At 44.8% G+C, this 25920-nt stretch overlaps 1 protein-coding gene across 2 annotated transcripts in view; it reads right to left on the reverse strand.

The window, feature by feature from the left end:
* The window catches only part of LOC135220889 (uncharacterized), a 115002-nt gene that overhangs the window by 83477 nt on the left and 5605 nt on the right, over positions 1 to 25920 (reverse strand). The window contains exon 2 of one of the 2 annotated variants that reach the window (XM_064258499.1): positions 10116 to 13547. In XM_064258499.1, the coding sequence (XP_064114569.1) occupies positions 10116 to 13547 (3432 nt within the window). Of the gene's footprint in view, positions 1 to 10106; positions 13548 to 25920 lie in introns of both variants that reach the window. The other variant, XM_064258498.1, reaches the window with a different exon arrangement.

The following is a 25920-nucleotide window of genomic DNA, read 5'->3' on the forward strand; positions in this document are numbered from 1 at the left end:
GAATCGAGCTCTCTCTCACCCTGAGTCACCATCCCTCCATCCCGCTCTGGCAGCTTGGGGCCCCGGCTCCGCCAGGCCCCAGGTTTGGTGACTGCAGAGGAGCTCCGCCATGTGTTTATTCCTTTTGCATGTTTACTTTTTTTCATTATTGATTATTTACATCCTTTATATATTTGCTAAGTTGGCGGAGATCCCGCTCACCATCCGGGTTCACCACCTACTTATTTTGATATCATTTTATGGCGGAGTCACCCTCCCCCGCCATTATTTGCTGGCCCCCGTCTGCTCCTCCCCCGCCGTTCTCGTACTCCTCGTTCCGGCGTATAGATTAGGTAACTCTGCTTCAGTGAAATTCCGTCCTCCGGCAACACCGGAGACGCACTGAAGCTAGTTTACCAGTTCTATCGGACACCCACCACTTTACACGGCAGGAGAGCAAGTAGAGGCCGAGCTTTATTCTATCAAGTAACTCCGGTGTACTCCGGTGTTATGATATATCACTTCTTGGACTTAGTCCAACTAGTTAGTGTTGATACTCATGTATCTGTTCACTTACAGGCCACCCACTGCCAGGAGTCAGGCTGTAACGCTGTCCTACAGGACCCCTGTGGGCACGAGGTCTGCCGGACCCATGCTACCTGCGCCATCCGCTATGGGGAGCTAGCTGTCTGGCATCACGAGAGTTGAATCATTTGTTACAAATTGGTGGACCAGGTCTCCTCCAGGGTAAGTACTTTCCCGGATACCAGGTTTTCACATATATGATTTTGGCCTATATATACAATTCATTCTAAGTGGTATATCATTACAGTTGATAATATAAATTAGTTTTAAGTAGCTTTAGTATTTATACTGACCCTCTCTTTCAGACAGCTCAAGCGGTCAGGGACGCCGCCCAAACCACCCTGAAGGCCTGGGTCGGCGGATTCGGCTGTAATGTGACCAAGGGGCAGCCTTATATCCTTGACAAGAAGATGGCTGCTCGTCTTCCCCGGCTGCAAGGCGACTTCATACGTCAACCCAGAAGCGGCGGCCCCTTACTTCGCCGCTATCCAGGAACAAGTTGCTCAAGCTTTGGAGGAGCCGGGAAGCCAGATTATGCAAGAAGTGGCAACTCTCAATTTGGACCTCGAGCCCATGGCGGTAGAGGCAATAGGTAGGTAGGGGCTCAAGGATTACCCTTGAGCCATTCTAGATCTTCTTCCCCTGTCCCTTCTTCTTCTTCCTTCCAGGGATTCTCTGAGGATGGGCAATCGGTTAGACCGAAGTCCACCCAGGTGATCCCTAAAGTTAAAGGGAAGCGCGAGGTAAAGACGCTTCACAAGACTCTGTCCAAGAAGTCTACTTCGGGCAGCTCTCAGAGATCTCCGGCTCACCATCCCGGAGCAGAGAAGCCCAAGACTTCTTCTTACTCGAAAGGGTCCAGAGGAAAGTCTTCTAGAGACAAGGCTCAGCTCCTACCTGACCCTGAGCCTTCAACCTCAACAGGAGCACGTCCTAAGACTCCCAGGGAGAAACAGGAACCTAGTTCCTTTAACTCTGACTCATTTACTGTAAACATTATGCAGCAAATGGGTAGTCTGGTAGGAAACTTGGTTCAGGACAAGTTCCAAGAGATGCTTTCCCACATCTCTTCTTCCTTTGAGGAGTCAGGCCAGTCAATCCGGGCCATCTCGGAGAGGCTGGCCAACCAGGAGAACCTCATAGCAGGTCTCCGGGAGAACCCTACGACAGGTCTAGCTCAGCCCAGTATGGCAGCCCAAGCCATGCCGGACTACAATACTCTCCCTCCTTACACGGCGAGCAATCCCTGGAGGATATCGTCGTATGCCCCCTTCAAGGACGGGATGCTGACGTTGGCGGACTGTGGAACTCGAAGGCTTGAGGACTTCGAGTTCCACCCAGCAAACCTGCAACCCCCCTTCATTGGTTACGCCCGCCTTACGGAGGCAGCCATGAGGAGAGAGGATAAGATCCCAAAAGAAACCGTCATCTTCGGACGGGATCACGCCCAACGTGACTGGCTAAGAAGCCTAGACGATTGGGACTGTATCAATACCAGGATTCAAGCGTTTAAGAGCGCTTTTCACCATGTTCGTAGTAGACGGAGAAACTCCCATCCCGTTCACTACAAAGGTGGCGGAGCTGACCATGCAGGCCGCTATGAGAGACGAGCCGATGCCGCAGCTCCAGGAAACGGAGCCCACGTCACTCCTTCTTCCTGGTATGGAAGATCTATGGGCGGATCTCCTGGCCACCTTTTCGGTCGGGAAATTGAAGCCGGACTGTGCTATCACCCAGTTCAGTGAACTGCTTCCTAGACTTCCAGACAGTCTCATTCAGGCCAAGTTTGATGCTCGAACGAGACTATCCAGATCCCTCAATACTCTGGTCATGACAGAGGTTTCAGCCCTTACTTACAGTGAAGAACCTTTGTTCAAGTTGATAGCCAAATCACATTTACACACAGTACAATGTGATTTGTACGACTTCATCGTGGCAAGGCGTAACTGCAGGAAACATGTTCTGCAAGAAGCCACCATCCGTCACGAACCGAATAAGCTACTGGCGGCTTCGATCTGGGGTGCCGACCTTTTCCCAGAAACGATCGTCAATTCGGTACAATGTGAGGCGACAAGACTCAACCAGTCTTAAGGTTCGCTGGGGACTCTCCAGTAAGAGGAAACCTGAGTCAACTTCTTCATCCAAGAAGGCCAAGAAGCCTAGGAAATTCCAGCCTTTCCAGGCTCCCCAGCAACAACAAATGGTTCAGGCGGTGCCAGTCTCTCAGGTGCCACAACCATCCACATCAAAGGCACAGCCTCAGCAACAGTTTCTGCAGCTGACGTCTCCTCAGGGTCAAGCCTCCACCTCCTTTGCTGTCTCCCCGGCCTTCAACCCAGTATTTGAAGGCCAATCGTTTCAACCTTTCAACAGGTTCGGAAGGGGTAGCAGGGCTACAGGTGCCTTTCGCCAGAGAGGCGGCGGAAGAGCATCCAGCCAAGGTAAGCACTTACGAGGAGGGCATGGGTCTTGCCCGCCCTTCCCCGAGCCAGTGAGAACCCTCAAGTAGGAGGGAGACTGTTCCTCTTTCGTCACAGATGGAGGTTCAGCAGCTGGGCACAGAGCATTGTGTCCAAAGGCCTAGGATGGAGCTGGACCAAAGGTCCTCCTCCATCCAAAATCTTCTATCAACAACCGACAGCGGAATTGGTAGAGTATGCCCAAGAACTCCTTCTGAAAGGAGTAGTGTCAAAAGTCAAGCATTTAAAGTTTCAAGGTCGCTTGTTCAGCATGCCAAAGAAAGGGCTCAAACAAACGAAGAATAATTCTAGACTTGTCCCGTCTAAACTTATTCATTCGCTGCGACAAGTTCAAAATGCTGACTATCTCGCAGGGGCGGACCTTACTTCCCCGTGGGGCCGTCACCACCTCTATCGATCTTACAGACGCATACTATCATGTTCCAGTGGCAAGACATTTCCGGCCGTATCTAGGTTTCAGGTTAGGGAACCAGGCATTCTCCTTCAAGGTAATGCCCTTCGGGCTCAATGTAGCCCCCAGGGTTTTCACGAAATTGGCAGAGACAATGGTTCAACAACTCAGGTCTCAGGGAATAATGGTTGTTGCGTATCTGGACGATTGGCTCGTTTGGGCCTCAAACATCGAAGAATGCCACAAAGCAACGGTCAAGGTAATTCTCTTTTTGGAACACCTGGGGTTTCAAATAAACAAGACCAAGTCCAGGTTAACCGGACTCTCGCTTTCAGTGGCTGGGCATTCAGTGGGACTTGAACTCACACACACTATCAATTCCGTCGTCGAAGAGAAGAGAAATAGCCAAAGCAACCAGACAATTTCTCAAGTGCAAGCAGACATCTCGAAGGAGCCAGGAGAGGATCCTGGGCTCTCTTCAATTTGCCTTGGTAACGGACGTTCTGCTAAAGGCAAAACTCAAAGACATAAACCGCGTCTGGCGCTCAAGGGCAAACAACAGGTCCCGGGACAAGCTGTCCGCTATCCCGGCGATACTGTGCAAACGCCTCCGCCCTTGGGCGGAGGTCAAAAATCTATCAAAATCAATTCCTCTTCAGTTCCCTCCGCCGGCATCAGTTATCCACACGGATGCTTCACTAAGCGGCTGGGGAGGGTACTCTCAATACAAGAAAGTACAGGGGACTTGGTCACTTCCATTCCGCCGGCTCCATATCAATGTACTGGAAGCTATGGCGGTATTCCTCACCCTGACTTCAACCAGCCAAGAGATCTCACATCAAGCTGGTGTTGGACAGTGCAGTAGTAGTACACTGCATCAACAGGAGAAGCTCCAAGTCAAGCCATGTGAACCATGTCATGATAGCCATATTCTCTCTGGCAGCCAAGTACAAATGGCACCTGTCCTCCACACACCTGGCGGGAGTGAAGAACGTGATAGCAGATGCCCTTTCTCGCTCAGTCCCACTAGAATCGGAGTGGTCCCTGGACAGACGGTCATTCAATTGGATCTGCCAACAGATTCCAGGGCTCCAGGTGGATCTTTTTGCCACAGAGTCAAATCACAAACTTCCTTGCTATGTGGCTCCCAACCTGGACCCTCTGGCTTATGCCACGGACGCCATGGCTATAGACTGGAATCAAAGGAAGAAGATTTACATCTTTCCTCCAGTGAATCTTCTTCTGAAAGTGTTGAACAAGCTCAGGACCTTCAAGGGATGAGTCGCTCTAGTAGCCCCCAATTGGCTCAAGAGCAACTGGTTCCCACTCCTGTTGGAATTGGGTCTCCGACCTCAACGGATTCCCAATCCCAAACTATCCCAACTAGTACAAATGAAGACTGTGTTCGCTTCCTCAGGAATTCTCAAAGCCCTAACTTTATGGACTTTATGAAGTTTGCGGCAAAAAGGGATGCTGATATCGATCCTCAAAACATCCTATTTCTAGAATCGGATAAAAGAGAATCGACCCTTCGCCAATATGACTCAGCTGTTAAAAAACTAGCCATTTTTCTGAGGAAGTCCGAATCTCAAACCATGACTACCAACCTGGCTATTTCCTTCTTTAGATCATTATTTGAAAAAGGTTTAGCAGCTAGTACTATTACTACTACTAAATCGGCACTAAAGATCTTCCAGTTTGGTTTCCAAATAGATCTAACAGACTCTTATTTTTCATCTATCCCTAGAGTCTGTGCTAGGCTCAGACCATCGGAGAGGCCTAAGTCTGTGTCATGGTTCTTAAATGATGTACTCAAACTGGCCTCAGATATTGATAACAATTCATGTGACTTTTTGCCCCTCCTGAGAAAAACATTATTTCTTTTAAGTCTAGCCTCAGGAGCCAGGGTGTCTGAACTGTCGGCTCTATCTAGAGACTCAGGTCATATAGAATTTCTCCCTTCAGGAGAAGTATTACTTTCTCCAGATCGTCAATTTTTAGCTAAAAATGAGGATCCACTAATGAGATGGGCCCCTTGGAAGATTCTCCCACTTCCTCAGGACCCTTCTTTATGTCCAGTTACTGCCTTAAGAGCATATCTTACCAGAACGGCCATAAGATCCTCAGGCCCTTTATTCGTGAGGGAAAAGGGTGGTACCATTTCTTTAAACAAGCCAACCCAGAATCGTTCACCAAGGTTCACGATATTAGGGCAGTAGCAACCTCAGTCAACTATTTTCAACATATGAATTTTGATAATCTGAAAAAGTATACAGGCTGGAAGTCTCCGACAGTGTTCAAACATCACTACCTCAAGTCCTTAGAAGCTCTTAAATTTCCAGCAGTGGTAGCGGGAAACACAGTTTCCCCTGACACTGCTTAAGTAGTATTAGTAACTTAGATCTAGATCTCCTTTCTACCTGCCTCACTGACGTCCTTCCTGCAGTTCTGCCACCATGTAGCCTTTTCTATGCCTTAGATGCCATATGTTTACATAGTTGTGATGTTTTCCTTATTTTTATTTTAGGATTACTCACACACAACCTAATTTTTATGATATTGTATTTATCTTTAAGATTAATGTTAGGTTACTGTAATTAATCTTAAGTCTGTATTATAATCAATTATAGTTCATAAGCTTATTTAGATTATAGTAAGTAACCTTAAGTGTTTTTTATTTTATCCTTACAATATCTTTTATATTCATTACTCAAGCTTGTGGCCATTTCTCTGGTACTATTTCACGAAGCAACACGGGCTGAGCCCAGAAAAGGGATTTTGACGAAGGAAAAATCTATTTCTGGGCAAGGGCCCGTGTCGCCCAGTGAAATCCCACCCTTCTTTTGTTACCCACAATTGGGCCCAAGCTTGACAGGCTAACTCCAAGGATGACCGGTAGAGGCGCTGGTGGTGGCGTCGGGGGCGCTAGTAGTAGTCGTAGCTGGGAGCAGGCCTTGCATCGGCCCTCTCAGGTAGGGGGATTTCGAAGAAGGATGGATCTAAATGGTAAGAGACCCGTGGTAGTGGTTTCACTCGCCCCAGAAACCATACCGACACCTTTTATATAAGGTGAGCGAGTCAGAATGTTCTGACCTTTCCATTTTAGCTTTTTCTCTGGTATGTTAGCAATAATTTACCTTAGAAATGTGTGCTAAAGGGACATTTCACTGGGCGACACGGGCCCTTGCCCAGAAATAGATTTTTCCTTCGTCAAAATCCCTTAATTTCACTCTTGATAATCAGATATATGTTGCCGATTCAATGTTCTCTCTCTCTGTTATTGACTGTACGTATATATTTTCAATGGTATAACGTTTAAGATGACTTTGAAATTATATTAATAATGTAATCTAAACAATACAGAATAAAGTAATTATGGTATATTTGAAGTAAGATGTTATTTAAGGTATACAATTGGTATTTGAACTCTCAAAAGGCAGTTACTATAAGTGTTTTTAGAGGGGATTCTAAGTATTCGCAGGTTTTAACTATTTGCGGAGGGTCTGATACTCACCAGACCCATGAAGTCCTTTCTCACCTCCTCCAGCATATTTCCTGCTTGGTCCAAGGACTGAGCCAGGAACATAAGCTTGAAGAGCAGAATTCCTTTGAGAACCTTGAATGGAATCCTACTTGTTCAAAACTTGCTTTCAGAAAACCCAAGGAGTCAAAGGAACAGGTGAGGAAGGCCTGGCACTTTCCCCCTGTCCTATCCGCCAAATGGTCGGGAGAGGTTAGCTGCATTTGATTACCAATTCGTGGTGATGACACAATAAAGGTCTAGGGGAATGCCTCTGTTCTGAAGGGGCGCTGCCCCAAGAAGCGGTTTTTGCATGGCGGGCAGAGGCCTTGGCTCAGCATAGCCAAACCGTGGCCCAGACTCAAACCAAGCCCTTGACTCTGCTGAGTCGCTCCTCTCACTCACGCTTTACGGACAACTGGAAGGAGTCGAAGGAACAGCCTGCTGAGGAGAGTAATTGTTCTTCTCACGATGTGCCACAGACTCCTTCCAGGCCGAGGCCTCTGTAGGAGGATTCTGCATAGGGCACCTCCTCTTCACCTCTCAAGGTGCTCAGTTAGACACCAGGACACTGGTTCAGGCCTCTGGCCGAGTACCTGTAGAGGTACCACAGGGAGAATTGAGGCACCTGAGTGTCTCTTCTCTTTCTCTCACCTTGTGCCCTCACTGGTATGGAGAGAGGAACCTCTGTTTGCAGCTCAGGATGTGTGAGTCTCCATACAGGTCTGTACATTCAAGGCATCTCAGTCAGACCAAGGCCCGACCACAACACTAGTTTTGGAAGCATGCTTCTTTGAACTAGTGGAGAGAGTAGTTACCGAGGTACCTACTCCCTTGGCTCCCGATTCCGAAGGCCTAATGCGGGCATGCGAAGCGGTACCTTCACCTTCAGGCGAGGGAGAGCCGACGAGAGACTCCTCTGCTTCCTCCGAAGAGGATGGCATGACCCTAGATATTTCATGACGAGATCTCATAGAGGGACAGAGAGCCAACCTTCTTCTCAGACTGAGGTCTTGGATGAAGGATGGAAGGAGGCAGCAGAAGATGACGACAATGAGGAAGTATATAATGAAGATGGCACTCTGTTATCTCCTCCTCAACTTCCTCTTCGTTGTCTTCATCAGGATAGCAGCAAAGTCATTCATCCAGGTGGGAGGGTGTGAAGCAGAGCAGGTTGCTCCCTCCTGCAGGTACTCAAGCAGAAGTAGAGACACGTTGCATGGAACAGCAGACACAGTGATGACCTCCGGAGGCATCAAGAACACAGAAGGACCTGCCACAACTCAATGCATCAGAAGGTGCACAGCAGTCCCAATCACCCCCGATGGAATGGCATTGGAAGGTGGCAGCAGCAACAATGCAAGAACCTGGCAACACAGAAACAGCGATGGAGGCGGTAGTGGAGGTCTTCATTACCCAAGTCGTCACTGGATCAGCCAGGTACAAAAGCAAGACTTGCAGCAACAAGAACCCACTAGGTCTAGAAAATGCCAAGCCGCTGCAAGACTGACCTGATGCTCTTCTATCATACCTGAAGAAGAAACAGACTGGTTAATAGAGGGGACTCCTTGTCACTCCGAGGGATCGACTCTCACAGAGCGACTTGAGGCCCCCATGCTGAGGTCATGAACCGTGGCTTCCACTCTATCAGGCAAAAGGACGAAGAGGAGGCCTCCTTAGCAGAGGAAGGAGCAAAGCAGGGGAACCCACTGGGGAACACAAAAAAAGAAGAAGGGCCTGGCCCTGAGGGAGTTGTTGGGGGCGTAACCCTCAGATGGCGTCTCGGCACCACTCCTACGATAACGTTCTGTCCCGGAATCTCACCCATTGCACAGGGGTTCAACAATAACACTAATAATAAGATAATGCAGAATTGCAATGCTATCCTCTGCAACCTATATATAATCAATAGCAAACCAAAACAATAATACACTCACAAAAGTAAGGAAAGATCTCACCATTAAAGTATCTAAAAGAGCTAGCGACAGTCTAGCCAAGAGCGATGTAAATGTGTCATCATCCCATGGCAGCCGAAAGCAAAGTGAATTAGTATGCTCAGGAAGGTGGAGATTCACCCTCCCGAGTGGTAGTTCAACTACCAAACGACCTTGCTATAAAAGTCTAGCACCCATTTCCCACTTTGCCGAAGGTGATTCCTAATGTAAGTGTAAAGGAGACCGATGGTTTGTATATCATGTAGGAACAATATCTTCTTCTTACTTGTCTGTTAAGCATTACACAGTGAACTTACTGAAAAGGCCTAAGAGTATTAAAGGGCTGTGTTTCAAGAACAAGGAGACCTTGAAAGTGAAACATTTTGTCCATCAGGATCAGAACCCACTTTTTTAGAAATATAAGCTCCAAATCACTTTTATTTTCATATCTTACAGACTTACTCAATGCTGCAGCAACTCATATGTAATAAAAGCCATTTCGACAAACATTCTCAGTTTTATATTAACCCTGACCAATCTTGCATCATTCAGTTCTGCCTATGTTCTATCCTCCATGTTCAGCATATCTTCAAAATACTCCTTCAACGTATAGCACTGCACTCACAATAGACTATTTCTCCAGCTATATCTCAAAAAGTCAAATACCAACCTATCCCCTCCCACCCATCCTGCACACACCACCCCTTAACTTTTTCCCCAGCTCACAACCCTTCTCAGCATGCATATGAATGTATAGTTACCAACACTTCTTTCCACCTACATAGCGTTGCCAACCATCCGAGCAGTTTCTTTAAATTATGAATTGTAGTGTATATATTATTTACCATATTTATTGTGGTACTAGGGATGCTGTGGATAACATCAAGGTCCATAAAAGGTGAAACTAGATCATTTGAAGGACAACTGTATGCAGCTAATAGTCTGAATAACATAATTATTTAACTGTTCTAAAAACTGGAAATACAGAAAGAACCTTACATGCAATTTAATTGAAAGTAAAAGCTCTTAGTACTTAAATAATACCAAAAAACTTGACTTTTCTGCACATTGTTCCATTCTAGTTTGTTTCTTTTCTCAGCTAACAATGCAAAACCTTAATTTTTCACGTAATGTAGCTTTTAATGTGATTATTGTTACTCAAATACTGTTGCCATTAAAGTTTTATAGTTATGAAGAACACATTAGTATTACAGTACCTTGCTTACATTTTGTGGAAGTAATTTTCTCAATCTGCGAAAATGAAGCAATGAAGAGTGACACAATCCTACAGAGACAGATGATTTCTCCACAGGCAAAAGACTTAAAGAATCTTGGAAACCATCTGAATCCTCATCTTCTGCTTGTAGCTGTGACATCATATCTTTCTTTGGTATCTTCTTCAAAATAGCCTCTTGCATGTGGAAACCAGCAGATACAGAATCAAGGACACCATTTTCCACAGGTTCAGCTGCACATGAATTCAAATTAGAGGGACATGTCTCTTCCCCTGGCATAATACTAGAGATATACTGTTTTGAATTTACAGTTACTTTATTTCTTGCAACTATATTTATTCTTTTTTTCTTAACAACATCAATTCCAGCAACAACACTCTCTTCATGGTTTCCCTCTACAACTGGAAACTCTTTCCCCTTTCCACTTCCACTATCTTTCTCAGGCAAGGATGTTCTAGAACTTATACTTTCTTTGCCGCTGTCATTTTTCAAATCCTGAGCAACAATTCTGGAATTATTTTCTATTTCTGTGTTTAATTTTAGAGAGGATTCTTCATTCCTAAAAGACTTCCTCAGTTCTAGCCTTGAATTTCTTGGGCAAGAATTAAAAACATTTACTTTCGTGTGCTCATCAGTTTTAATACAATCAGAAACTACATACTCTTTTGCAGCTTTGGGCATCTTTCCATCTATGAATGCAGACTGACAATCCTTAGATACCAAATTCAATGAGTCTTCACTACTACTTTCAACATCAGAATACTGAAAAACATCTGCCAATGACCTGTTCATCTCATTACTACAATCTTTGTTAGGTGGACTGCTGCTTGACAATTTTCTTTCTCTTTTCTTAGAATCTAATTTTCTTCTCTTTGCAGGACCAGTAAAAGATGTACTAGGGTACAAAGATGCTTCCAATTTATTCCTTTTACTGCATCTAAGGCTTCTGCTTTCTTTGAACTTCTTTTGCCTCTTTCCTCTTCTTACATAAGCTGAGGAATGCTTTTCTTCCTTACACCTCCCTTCACATTCTTCCTCTGGGGACAGACATTGTTCTGCGTTTCTATTATTGTTGGCAGACTCTACTACAGGAGATACATGTGTGGTTGACAAATCTAGTTCTTTTTCATTATGGTTTCCATCATTTACAAGATTTTCTGAACAAAAACCATGCTTTTCCTTACTTTCTTGTTCTTTTTGTTTTGTGGGATCTCCGTAATTTTGACCTAACAGCACTTTTTCCATTTTAGATACCATCTGTGCACCATGTTTTCCACTTTTGCTATTTTCATTTGAATGGAGTACTTTTTTGTTTTCAAGAAGTCTGGTGGCTTTACTTTTTTGTATGAGGCTGAACTGTTTACAAGTATCTATATGCCCGTTATCCTGAGGCTCTTTATCCTTTAACTGGTATTCACTCTCAACCACAGGTTGCAAATCATCTTTTAAATTAACATTTTGAGATTTCTCTGAAATCTCATTATCAGAAACTGGATGCTTTATATTTGAAAGATTTCTCTTGTACTTTAACAGTTTTTGATGCTTGCAAGTGTTCTCTCCATGACTTTCAATGAGATCTCCATTTGAGATGGCATGACAAGAATTTTTCAGACTGGATCTTTTATTAGTTACTTTCTCTTTAGATGAAGTATAATCGTTCACTGAGTCACCAGAAGTAGCTTTCAATGTACAATCTGATCTTGATGTTTGTGCAACAGTTTCATCAATGTCTTTCTCTGAAACAGTACTTTTACTTGCAAAAGGAATGGCAAAGAGCACTTTCCTTGGTAGAGGGAAACTGCTAACACCAAGACAGTCATCTTTTTTTAGTGGATGAACAATAATTAAATCCAAATTAGGGCAGAGAGAAATGTGCCCTTGTTCTCTGTTTAGACCAAAAGTAACAAGATGCTTGAAATATCTTGAAACACTTTTATTCCAAAACGATTCACTGTTATTATCAGCAGATTTTGCCTTTCTGGCAACAGTGTTCTTCATACCATCAACTCTGAAGGGTTTCTGGAAATCATTACTTGATCCTTTACATTTTTGGGAACTTTTAGCATACAATTCTGAAAAGGAACATTGATGTGTATTAATCTTTTTATTTTGCCTGCTATGAAACTTGCTGCTTTTCAATTTCTCAATATCTTTTTTAGGTCTCCCTCTCTTCCTCTTCAGCACTTTAGGCCTCTCATATCTATCCATGTCTGGCTTGCCATAGTCTTCCCTTAATTCCTGCTCTGTTTCATACTTATCACTTTTAGAAACATTACTTTTACTTAGCCTTGATTTTTTTTCTGCTTTGTTTTTATTCACTTCATGACCAGTAGACTGTATTGGTCTTTCAAAACTTTCTATAATTTTTTTTGGTAACTCTTTCTTTCTTTTTTTGTTATACACCTCAGATGCGCTGGATTTTTTTGGCCTGCCACAAGGTTTCTTTATTTTTGTGTCTTTATATATTTCCTGTTTTCCTATTTCAGATGTGAACTTTCTTGGTCTTCCACGGGGTTTCTTTGCTTCAGGTTCTCCCTCTGCTTCTTGTTTGCTCATTTTAAATGAAGTGAAGTTTCTTGGCCTTCCACATGTTTTTTTCACTTCAATTTCTCCTACTTCTTGTTTTTCTATTTCAGATGAAGCAGACCCTCTTGGTCTTCCACGGGGTTTCTTTGCTTTAGTTTCTCCCTCAGTTTCTTGTTTGTTCATGTCTGATGAGGTGGACTTTCTTGGCCGTCCACGAGATTTTTTCATTTTAATTTCTCCTTCCACTTCTTGTTTTTCTATTTCAGATAAAGTGGATCCTCTTGGTCTTCCTCGGGGTTTCTGCTCTTGCAAATCTTTCTTTTTTTTCTGCTTTCTATTGGCTCCCTTCTCTTTTGTTGTTCCCTCCATTTCCTGTTTACCTTCTTCATATATTGCAGACTTTGTCTTTATCCAGCCTCTCTTTTCTTGTAATTTCTTATCGGCTTCCTCTGCATATTTCATTCCTGTATTATTTCCATCTTCAAGGCCAATATCACTAACTTTAATATCATCACACAATGGTAATTCCTCTGGCACATAATCGTCAGGCAGCCCTAACTCTTGTTTACGTCTAAGAAGAGTTCTTTCAATCTCTTCCTGAAAGGAGTTTTCACATTCCAATGACTCATCTGGAGTAGTCTGTTCAGAATTTATATTCTGACTTTTTTCAACAAAGATTTTTCTCCCAGATAAACGTTTGGGAACAGACATTTCAATTCCATGATCAGCAATAAAAGCAGGGGAAGCTAATCCGTGTATAAGGCATATGTACTTGTCAATTATATTAGAAAAATTATCCTTTGCTTTTCTAAAAACTTCATTTGTATCATGGGACTCATTTTCAAATGACTCTTCTTCAAATGAGTCATCAAGTAAATCATTTTCATCGGCATCCATCTGCAAAAAAATTAAGAATACAAGCTTAAGAGAAATCTAAAAAAAAATACAAAGAACAACATCAAAATACAGCAATTTATATTTTTCATAGGCATACAAACCAGAGCCTTCTATACAGGAGTATCCTTCAGTGTGAGCTGGACACAGTTGTTGAACTTGGTAACAAGGTATGTAGTTACTTGGTGATTACAAGGGGCAAGTTGGAGGAACATCCCACATCAACCTGTTATCACTATGCACATCTTCCTTTGACCTCAGGGACAAAGCAGGGTGGTTGGGGTAGAAACTGCAAATAAAGGCATTTGATATTTGTTCCTATGGAAACAAAAGCACCCATCTTTCATATAGGGAACACTCCCATGCTCCTGCTCTGCTGTTGTTTTATTATTGACCCAGCCTTATGTTCTCCAAGTACCTTGAGCAAGATACTTACTATCCAAAAGACACTGGTGATTAAAAAACCTGCCGAGCAGCCATCATAGGTCTCAGAGGAAAGGTGGCCTGAAACTGCAGATACCTGTTTTCATCACCCATGTACTGAAACATTACACATAATTGAGGGACAACAGTCCTGCAAGCAAAGTCTAAGTGCACAGTCTGACTCAGGCTACAGAGGACAAGAATCACATACCTCCCAGGAAGCTGAAGCCTCAAGACAGCAAGACTAATTGAAGCTCCTAACTGGCATAGATATCTTTGCTCTTCAGTCTTAAGGCCTGGTACCTAGCACCAAGGTGACTTAAGGGAGCTTGGTTCAACTAAAATAGATGAGGAGATCCACGATCTCCTGAATGGGAGCTCCAGTCAGATAGATAGCCCTCTGTGTTCATACACAAGATGGGCCACTCCCCTGAATGAGAGATTTTGAGTCACAAGGAATCTCTCCAGGAGACTGCCAAGAATAAGTGGTTAGGGAAAAACCATCTCACTTTGTGTTCCCCTAGGACCTACCAGGAGGACTAAGCCCTGGAATGATAATATGCAGTTGACCACATGGTTGGAGAAACCAGAGAGCATAGAGTAAAAGGTGTAGGAGTTCAAAATGTCCTATGGGTGCTATGAGTATGAGGTGTCCTCCAGTGCTGGAAAGTAATGGCATCAGAAACCAGAGCCCAGAGAGCTCCCTGTTAGTTATGTGGCAAAAGGTCAATCACCAGCTGAGCCAGTTTAGTCAAAAAAATCTCTTTATCATGGAATGTATCTGGATAATGGATCAATGGTGTAGAGAGCTGTCCACTCATCACCTGTTTCACAACTGACAGAGGTGAAGGGAAACTGTCCCTTCTCCCCTGCTTGTTGATGTAGGTAACTTGAGACATGTTGCTCAACAACAGTACACTATGACCCATCAAACTGTCATGGATATGCAGGGCTAGCAGCACTGCTTACCTTCCCAAATAGTTGTTGAGCTGATTTGGATTGTTCTGAGCCCACACTGCTGAGATGAATGAAGCTCTCCGGTGTGCACTTCAGTCCTTCTCCAATTCAGCTCTAGGCAGAAGCATATTGGAAGGTGTGGATTTCAAGCACTGCAACCCCCCCCCCCCCTCTCCCACTTATTCCAGTCATTCAGAAATCATGCATGATCCTCTCTGATATCCCTGCTCATAAAGCAATCTGTGAAGGACAATAACCAGGAGTTGATCAGTGCTGCTTCAACTCATCATATCTTATCATGCCAACATTGTATCCATTCGTAGAGGTCCAAATCTGTACAGATTGGCCCATGTTCACACCCACGATGTATGTGATCCATTGTTTGGATGGGATGACCACATGGGCACTCAGCAGAGGGGGCAAGACCCCACTTATGAAGATTGTCTCAATTCATTCCAACTCTAGCTCTTGCTCATTAAGTTACCCAATCCTTTCTACAAAGGTTTGTCCCATGGAGAAGAGACTCACATGGGCTCTGGATGGCCTCATCCAGTGGGCAGTGGTCAGTTTCTCTCCAGCGTTCTAGGCGGTAAGTCGCTGACTCATTAGGGTCGATGCTGGTGGTGGTTATGAAGCTCTTACAGGATTCTAATCTTTGTCCAACCACCTGGTGATCATAGAGTGGGAGCCTTTCATCATTCTCTTGTTTATATTTTTGGGTCTTTGAATGGGATGTACAATTCCTGCCAATCTATAGTGCTGGAAGGGGTTTGTTTGTTTTTGTTTGTATGGTTTTTATGTTGCATGGAACCAGGGGTTATTCAGCAACGGAACCAACGGATTTATGTGACTTCTGAACCATGTCGAGAGTGGACTTCTATCACCAGAAATACACATCTCTCACCCCTCAGTGGAATGTCCGAGAATCAAACTCGCGGCCACCAAGGTGGCTCGCCAACACCATACCAACCACACCACTGAAGGGCCTACTGTAAGGGGTGTTGGTCTTAAGGCACCAGTAAACTGGAAGGGGTGTTGGTCTTAAGGCACCAGTAATTATGCAACATGTTTGATTGAGTTCAGTGTTAACTTTATGGGAATGACATGACCTTTCCCAGACTACTTCAACTGTCACTAACATAGGTGCACATGCAGTCAATCTTGTGGGATTATGGAGGAGTTATGGAGTTCCATTTGACAACATCTGTGACAGAGAGAGAGAGAGAGAGAGAGAGAGAGAGAGGAGAGAGAGAGAGAGAGAGAGAGGAGGAGAGAGAGGAGAGATAGAGAGAGAGACGAGAGAGAGAGAGAGAGAGAGAGAGAGAGAGAGAGAGAGAGAGAGGGTAGTTGGTGGTTGGATGGTTAACAATTGAATTGGGCTGTTGGTGAGTTCTGGATTGTCTGCTGGTTCTGTTGGAGTTTAGATTTCTGTTTTTTCAGTCAGTCTTTAGTTTTTGGTCAGAAGCAGTGATAATCAGTAGTATTGGCAGCGGTCTGTGGAAAGTGTTGAGGGCATTAAAGTTTTTTAAGTATGTAGTGTGTTATTGGTTTGTTGCTGATTGTTGCTAGGTTTGATATTGGTTGCTTAAGAGTTGTTGTGCTGTGAGGTTTTTGTTGCGTTGTATGTGAGTTCCTGTTGGATTATATGCGAGTTGTTATGGTTGAGATATGGTTGAGGGTTGTTGGTGTTGTTAGTGGGTGTGTGTGTTGCTTTTTTGTGATTTTTTTTGTGTTAGTAATTGTTTGTGCAGTGGTCTTGGGTTGTGGTTGTGTTCGTTTTGTTGTTGTTCCTTTTTTGTTGTTGTGTTGTTGAGTTGTCAGGTTGTGGTCCTTGGGTGTTGTGTGTTGTTTTGTTGTGGGTTGTGGTTCTTGGTTGTGGTCTTTGTTGTTGTTATCTCCGTGACCTCGACTGGCAGACAGCACAGCATAGCCTGAAGTATCTGGAGTTGGTGAGTACATGGGTTTGTTTTTTTGTTCTGTGTGTAGGTATATGGTCAATTGTCCTGCTTGTATTCTGTAGTGTAAAGAGGAAAGTGTGACTGAAGGCGGGTTTGGTAGCCAGATAGATTAAGTTTATGTTGGGGGGGGGGGGGTTTGCCGCTTGCTTTTAAGCTTGTGATCCTGCCACAGGTTGAGCTTCCTCAAATACAACAGGTGGTTGAGATCCACCAAAACCAAGGTGGTTGACAGGAACAACGTACCAAGGTGCTTTCTCTACTGCTTGGGATGATACCCAACTTTTCTAGTTCATAAAAATTCCCAGGTTCAGACAACAAGTGAGTAGGCAGTCTTTTTTCTTAAGTAACTACATCTCTAAGGGCATCAGATCAACCAATCAACAAAGTACAGTGGGCCTCCCATATTTGTGTTCTCCAGATTCGTGGACTCACACATTCACAGATTTTTTTCTGGAACATATCCCCCATTATTTGTGGGAAATTCACCTAATCACAGTGTTTTTCTATGAGAAATATCCACAATTTTTTTTATCAATTTCACCATAAAATGCACTTTTTGTGATAAAACTATTAAAAAACCAGCATAATACTTTTTAGTGGTTTTTTCTTGAGTTCTAACTAATAAAATAGGCCATTTTAAGCATTTTTATAGGGGTTCCAACTTTTCACAGGGGGGTCCAGTACACATCCCCTGTAAATAAGGGGGGACCACTGTAGCATACTATGCAAATGCATTCAAGCCTAAAGTAGAGTGGACACTTGGAAACACTGATGGGGCCCTACACCAACCTAAGTAGAGCTGACAGTTCCATAACACAGTCAGTACCAATGCCAATACTGGTTGATGTACCTGGGCCAAAGGAGACCAGTACCCAGAGAGGAGTTCAGAACCACGTTCAACCAAATCATATGACTTCCTATTTTCAGTGATGTCCAAACTAACAGAGGGTACAAAGTAAACAAGCACTACATGTACTACTGTGTGAATGCAACCAAGGGGGCAGCGGCAAGCCACAGGCCAGAAAGTCCACTTTCCCTGGTATACTACTGCAGAGGACTCGCAAGAGATGGTGAATAACCGCCAGCCATAAAGACACAGAGACTCTAATTCCTGGTAGTACTGTTTGACGTGTGGTTGACAGCAGGTTCTGCCATGGGGGTATCTCTCTTGGTGCCTCAGAAAAAAGAGCAAGGAGTTCGGGCTACCAAACAGCCTGAGGCCATTTGGGTGCCATCAGAATCATCCGAAGATTCTGTGTGATCCGCATCCAGCTGATCACAGCTTGAATCAGGAAAAATGGGGGAAAAGCATAAACTTCAAGGTTGTCACACGGATGTTGGAACTCGTCCTCTGCAGCTACCCATGGGTCCAGAACAATGGAGTAGAAGGCTTCCCCCTTCCTGATAAACTGGGTGGCGAACAAGTCTATGGCTGGACACCCACATAGGCTGAAAAGCCTTTCTGCCACATCCTGGTGTAGGGACCATTCAGTTCCCATCACCTGATTCTGGCGGCTGAGCTTGTCTGCCACTACATTCCTCTTGCCTGGAATTTACCTGGCTGACAGCGCTACTGAGTGAGCTATTGCCCACTCATGAACCTGCATTGTTAACTGGTGTAGCTAGAGGGAGGCAAGTCTCCCTTACTTGCTGACATATGCCACTACTGTAGTGTTGTCAGCAACTCCTCCAGATATGGCCCCCATCCCTCTTTTGATGCGTCTGAGAACAGGAGCATGTCCAGAGGGGGAGTGGACAGATCCACTCTTACGATGAGGTTCCTGTTGTCTAGCCACCAATCTATGTCTTCCCTTACCTCCTGCAAGAGGAACGAGGAATGACTGAGGATCCTGTGACTTGGACCAATACTCCCTCAGTCTCCATTTGAGAGACCGAAGGTGAAGATGCCCTTGAGGGACCATCTTCTCCAATGACAACAGGTGACCAATCATGACTTGCCAGAGCCGAGAAGGCTGTTCCTGCCTTGACAGGAACAGCCAGGCTGCCTCTCTGAGCCTGTTGATATGAGAGCCCGAGGGGAAAACCCTTGCTGCTACCATGTCTATCAGAATGCCCAGGTGCAATATCCTCTGCTTGGGATCAGGATCAGACTTCTCCAGATTTATCAAGATCCCTAGATCCTGACAAAACTTGAGAAGGCAATCCCTGCCCTGTAGCAACTGCGAGTTGGACCAACCAATAGTCAAGATACCTCAAAAGACATATCCCTTGCAAATGTGCCCAAGCTGATACCAGGTTGAACACTCGTGAACACCTGGGGAGCAGTTGAGAGTCCAAAGAATAGTGCCTTGAACCGGTAGACCGTTACCCCAAGGACGAAGCAGAGGTACTTGCGGAATGATCGATGGATGGGCATCTGGAAATACGCATCCTTTAGGTCCACTGTAAGCAATAAATCGTTCTCCCTGATTAAGACCAACACTGAACATGCTTTCTCCATCTTGAACCAAGTCAGTTCAGAGGAGAAAGGTCTATGACTGGTCTCCAACCCCCCAAGTGTTCACTACAAGAAAGACTTGGCTGTAGAACCCTGGAGACCAGTCTGACACGACTTCAGTGGCCTTGCTAAGCATCTTCTGCACTTCTACTAGTGCTTGGTGTTTTGATTATCCCACTACGTAGGAAGAAAGACGAACCGGGTGGTTGGTGAGGGGTGGCGGAGACTTGAAGGGGAGTAGATAACCCTCCCGAAGGGCATCCACAACCCAAGCCTGCTCCATATCACTGCCAAGTTGCCCCATGGCTCGATAAGCATCCCCCACAAATGGCAGCAGCCGGAAGGGAACGCTGACCCTAGCGTTTCCCCTTCTTACCCTTACCTCCCTTCCCTGAAAGCAAGGTTGGCTGAAAGAGGCGTGACAGGGGCCCCTTCGAAGAGGAAGAAGAAGGCTGGGTAATTCCTTGGGTTCCCTTAGAAGAAGAGGCCTTCTTTGGAGTCGAGGAAGAACTAGCCAGCCTGGAAGGTCTAGCCGCAGTGGAATGCGAAGGCACAGAAGTCTTCACTACTGCCTGGTGAACAAGCCAGTCCTCATCGTCATATCGACGCTTGTCCACCACAGCAGCGAACCAAGTCCGGGTCCACCTGTTTGGTTGGCAGAGGCCTTTCCAAGGTATAGGAGGAGGAAGCAGTCTTTCCAATCGGTTGGACCTAAGTGAATTCTCTTGCCCTGGTACCAGATTAGTATTCACCTGGTCCAACACTCTGTCAGCCATGGCTGACCACAGAAGTTCCATCGAAGCCCTGGGTTCCCTCTTAGGTCCCCAAAAAGACTTGAGGCAGGAGGGGCGAACTACTGCAGGAGAGGTCGCGGCTGCTTCCCCAAGATCGTTATGCTGAGATATCAGCACAACCACCTCCAAAAGGTCCTCTGTATCTCAGAGGTCTATAAGTCTCTTGGCAATGGACCATCCAGTCCTCCCAGAGATCGTTCCTCCAGATATACTTGCTCGTGGGGGAGAACCTTGCCAGACCTATATAGATCCAGCCTTGACAACTTGGGTGTACGTTCAATGGGGGCCTAAAACCCCAGGGATGTAAGCTACCGGTGCTGAATCCCGTGGAAAAGGCTCTTCGGCATTCCTACTATTCATCTTGCCCCTCCCGGTGTAGCCCGAGGAAGTAGAGGGAATAGGAGAAGTGGATTGGATGCTCTCACCCCTCCTAGCAGCGCTGCTGCCAGGGGGAGTAAGCTGCACCCTGGCACCAACCCGCTGTGGGACAAGTGCATGGGTTTAGGAGAGTGTGATTAAGAGGAGAATGCATCAGTTCTTGCCACGCTGTAGCAACGCCGTTAGCAGCACTGGTAGCAGGACAGGTACCAGCACTGGTGGGAGCAGCACCTTTGCTAGCAGCACTACTGCCAGCAGTGACGTGGCTCCCTGCCTGGCAAGACCAAGCATCATCCTCATGACACACCCCAGCACTCGTAGAGGCTGAAGCCTCTAGCAAAGAGGTCTGTACAGGGGAGCTCCTCTTATTATCTCCTGATGCCCTATCCCGAGGAACGGGGAAATTAACCATGACTCCTGACGAAGAACTGGGCTTGGTCTTCACAGGTGGGTCTGAGCCACAGTTCAGTCCCTTCTCTCACCCTGTGCCACTGTCGTGACGGAGAGCTGACTCCCCGTCACTGACTGTGGATGTACAACTTCCCTTGGGAGGTTGTACATTCAGAGAAACTCACAAACGAGTCTCTAACACAGCCCTGGTCCCGCCGACAGTGCCTTTGGAACTAGGGACTGGAGGACGAACCTTAGTTTATGCTCCAGCGGTTCCCGAGACTCTACCCCTTGAGGACGGAGTCTCGATTCCCTCTCCCGAAGGAGTGGGATAGCTGACAAGAGAGCCAACTTGACAAGAGAGTCAACTTGACAAGACAGCCAACTGCCTCCCCCTCACCCCGCCCTGTGGGAGGACGCAGACTTTTAAAAGCCTCAAGGCGAGGTTTCTTGGGAGGCGGAGAGGCTACCTTCCCCTTCTTAGGTTGAGAAACCTTCGAAGGGGGAGGTGAGGAGGTGGCAGATGATGACAACTCTTCTTGCCCGACTTCCTCCTTGACAGTTTCTGCAGGATTGTAGTCAGGGCCAACTACGGAACATCAGCAGGAGCAGGTCTGGTGGTAGGAGCAGGCCCGAGGGCAGGAACAGGTCCAGGGCCAGAAACATGTATGGGGGCAGGAGCAGGTTCGGAGGAAAGATCAGGGTCAGCAACAGAGACAAGCCCAGGAACAGGGCCAGGGCCTGGTGTGTGGTCTGCAGCATGCATAATCGTAGGTATGGCTGGTATCCCTGTCATAGCCATAGGTGACAAGGAAGAGCAGGACACCTTGACACTACCAACGATGGTATCCTGAAACAGGAGGGGAAACAGAGGCATCGGTAGGTTGGTGAAGGCATATGTTGTTGCACCCCAACCAGTGAAGACGACACTCTCGTGGGGTTGTGTGACCAAACCAGACATGGTGGTGCGTAGTAGCTGGGTTGGGTCATGGTATCAATGGTAGTGGTGACTACAGTGGGTAACAGTACTGCTGGATGCACAGTTCAGATGAGCCAGCAGCAATTCTACCAAGGGAGCACCCACGAATCCTAGTGAAGACCATGCCTAGCCTAGTCCTGACACCTCTCCTGCAGAAGCAAAAGTCGGGTTGGGGGAGTCCCTCCTTGCTCCAAAGGAGGACCTTTGGAGAGGCAGAGACCCTGTGAGGAGCGTTAGCCAAGTCTGCAGCTACAGCACCCGGCTCTCTTCCCCCCTCAACTCGTCAGAGGAGGAAGCAGAGAGAGAGGCCTCCCCAGTAGGGGTGGCAGAGAGTACAAGACAGTTGCCATTAGAGAGGTAGGAAGACGAAATGTTTGCAATATGTATTAGGAGAGGTTGGGGGCAAATTACTCCCCACCACAGGTTTAGGTTTTCTCACAAACCTCCTCCTTCTGGCAAACTTCCCCACTGAGCAGCAGACCAAAAGGAACACTCCACACGATTTCCCCATCACAGGAGGCGCACAGGGAGTGAGGATCTACCTCAAATGAGGTGCAGATCTTTCCGCACTTCTTGCTGTCTACCCCAGAGCAGCACCAGCTGGGGGCAGAGGGCAACAAAGGCTGTAAGTCAAGAGTTTGCTGGGTATTCATTTCAACAAATAAGCAACCACAAATATACAAAAGAATAAGGAATAATCCCACCGGGATAGAAGATTGAAGAAATAGCGAACAACAGTCGGGTAGAGAGCAGTGAAGAACACATCCTTCCACAATGACGGCTGAAAGCAAATTGGAATGTTTACATCTAGTCAGAGGGACTAGCAACGACTGGATCGGTAGTTAACTATCGAACCACCTTCTTTGAAGAATTCAGCAGCCACAACTAGGCTACACCTTAAGTAATTCCTATTGTAAAGGACTGCCGGTTGCCAATTGGTATGTGTTTACCCTCCAAACTGGGGATAAGATTTACTAAAAACTGTGGAAATAAGTGAATTTAGCATATCTATTTCTAATATATACTGTATTTACTCACACATCATGTGCCTTTTGAAGACCTAATTTTGGAGCTAATTTCAAGGGGATTGCATCATACGAGATATAAAATTAGCATATGTAATATTCACGTACTAGTATCATATGACAAAATACAAACATAATGAATATGCATCTTTTCCATGGATCTTTTAAAAATTATGCTTTACTTCACTGCATCCAATAATATTGTATGTATTTTCATATTACTATTGTAATATGAAATACAAACATAGCAATTAATGTTTTGGTTTAGATATCAGTTAAGGACGATTGTGAGGTAAGTTTATTTTGCTGTATTGAGTTCATATCAGAGCAATTTCCTTGCTTCTAGTTAGTGTAAAAGAGTCTGTAGATACTCTATTGATATGGGACAAAGTTATTTTACATTACAGGAAGTGTTTTTAAGTCAAAATATCACTTGAATATGTATCGTTGTGAAGGATATTTAGTTATTTTTTTTGTTAGTAGATGGTGCCGGTGGAATATTTATTGCATAAAAAATCAAGATTGCGTTCGATATTTTCACTTGATTTCATCAGAATATTATGAGCTTTACAAATTTATCTTTTATCAGAGTGAACACAGTAAAATCTGTTCTTTCATGGCAAATAGTTTTGATTAAAACATAATTTCGCTCAAATTTTGTTTACAGTCAAATTTGATGGTGCTATACCGAAGTTTCCATGTTGCCAATGCAAGATAGTAGTCGTTAGCTGATGAACATTCTTTCCTCAGCTTCAGCTACAACTAGCAACTTAAATTTAGCAGTACTATAGGGCTATTCCTCCTGGTTGTAAGAGCAAGGAGTGCCCTGCCTCTGACAACTTGATCAGAGTATAGGTCTTTTCAAAATGAGTGATGAATTGTAACTCATCTGAAAAAGGCTTGGGAAGACTATTTAGAGTCGGGGGCATTAATGTAAAGTTCTTGGAAGGGTTTGCATTATTGCCAGTCTCCATGGGGAAGGAATGGGATTGCTTCTATGATTCTGATAAGAAAAATAGAAAGGAAGCTCGAGGTGTAAGCTTACTGCATCAATCGCCCGACTACCGAGTGTAAGTTTGAGTCCTATCCTCAACACGAAGGAAGAGGAGTAGAAGGACGAGGAGAGGAAGGTGGAGGGGCCAGTCACTCTTGCATCCTTCTTACCTCTACAGCCGCACACCATAGGCGAGATGCAACTTGTCCTCTTGAAGGAGCAGGGCAGCAAGCAAACACAACCTGCAAGCATCCACCACCTGTCCACAGAAAAGTTCCAATGACCTGTGGGCAGACCAGAAGCAAGAAATATATAAATATGGTCGCAATGAGACCTCATCTATCTTCCGGTCTGACATATTCTTCGGAGTGATGAAACGTACACACCCACTGGAATATCCAACTGCAATGAACTCTCTAACGATCTCGTATGACTTGGAGAAAGACGTGTCATTGGACATTTCTGCATTGGCAGTCTATCGTGGATATAGGCATCGACACGCATCCGAGACATAGTCACAACATGACACCTGCCTTTTGAAGGGTTATGCTGTGAACAACCATACAAATCATCTATCTTATTCGCCAGCGATGTTGAGAGACGAGATGATGATTCTCGCAAGGCATGTGCACATCAGACGATAGTCAATTGCCTTCTAGAGACCGAGGTCCATGTGATGGCAAGACAGAAGTTTCTCATCAGTAGATGAATCTTAACTAAGGAAAAACAATACTATATTACTAGTGAATGACTAAGGTGAATATGGACCTACGTCTTCACAGCTGAATCGAGAGAAGTAAACTCTCAAGATTCTGATCATAGAAAAAGTCCTGTCAATGACACCAACCATTGAAGACAGCTTTAATCCCTGTTGTTTTACAGAGGACTGAAAAAGTTAATACACTATTTTACTGGTGCTTGGCAAGAAAGTCAGAGTTTGCAATGAAAAGGAAGTCTTTCAGTAATGAAAACACAATTGTACTGCCTGAAGAACCACTTCTTGTGGGTTGGATCAGGGAGTAAGTTTCTATTTACTTTGAAAGCAGAGCTAGTCGGGTGGAGAACGGGCGAAGTCTTCCGTTATTCAATTACAATTCAGGGTGAACAAAGTATAACTGAACACCATACAAATTAGGAAATGTACTATATAAGACAAAACTCAAATTGTCTGAAGAAAATCATTCTGCATCATTGTAGTGGCTGATGGGGCAGGTGTGATGGAACAGAAGACTAAGCTACAGACTTATGTTATTCCGTGGGGTAAACAGAAAGATGATAACGAGTTTAATGAGATGTATCTCTGTCTGAAAACACTTAAAATGGTAAATGTAGTGCAGGAGAGATGGGCATTATGCGAGAATTCCAATCCAACCAAAGACCTAAGTCTGTGATTACCGGGTAGAGAGATTCGAATTGGTAGTTAATCCACGACAAAGGAGAAACAATACCAAACTGAATATCACTCACCCGACTTGTCAAACCGAATTGCCTGGTAGTGCATTCCATGAAGGAATGCGTTTGGCTAGAAACATCGAGCACAAAAAAGATACGCTCAAGCATCTGCATTTCAACCGAAATGAGAGGGAAGAAAAACCACTTGTTCAGTCATAATGCTAATGCTTTAGTGTTGTTGGGAAACAAAAATGATATTGTTATGATACAATAAAGTTTTATACATACTTACCTGGCTAAGTATATATCTGACAGGGAAGTTGAATGTATAAAACCATAAGTTATCTCAAAATCAAAACTGGTAACTCTTGGGAGACTCGAAAGGCTGACCTGAGTTTCAGATTAAGTGAAGGTACTATTCGTCTTGGTAACATACCAGAAGAATTAATTTACAGATATGTGGCTACTACTTGGACAATGAAACTGATAACAGAAGCATGTTGCGAGTGAAATATACTAGTATATTTGTAGGTTCCTGTAAAACGCACTCCAGCCTAATTCTTCTTCATTCGCGGGACAAGAATAAGGACTGGAAGCAGACCTTCATTCTCTAATGAAGAGAGCAAAG

Source organism: Macrobrachium nipponense, chromosome 2, assembly GCF_015104395.2.
Source record: "Macrobrachium nipponense isolate FS-2020 chromosome 2, ASM1510439v2, whole genome shotgun sequence".
Taxonomy (NCBI): domain Eukaryota; kingdom Metazoa; phylum Arthropoda; class Malacostraca; order Decapoda; family Palaemonidae; genus Macrobrachium; species Macrobrachium nipponense.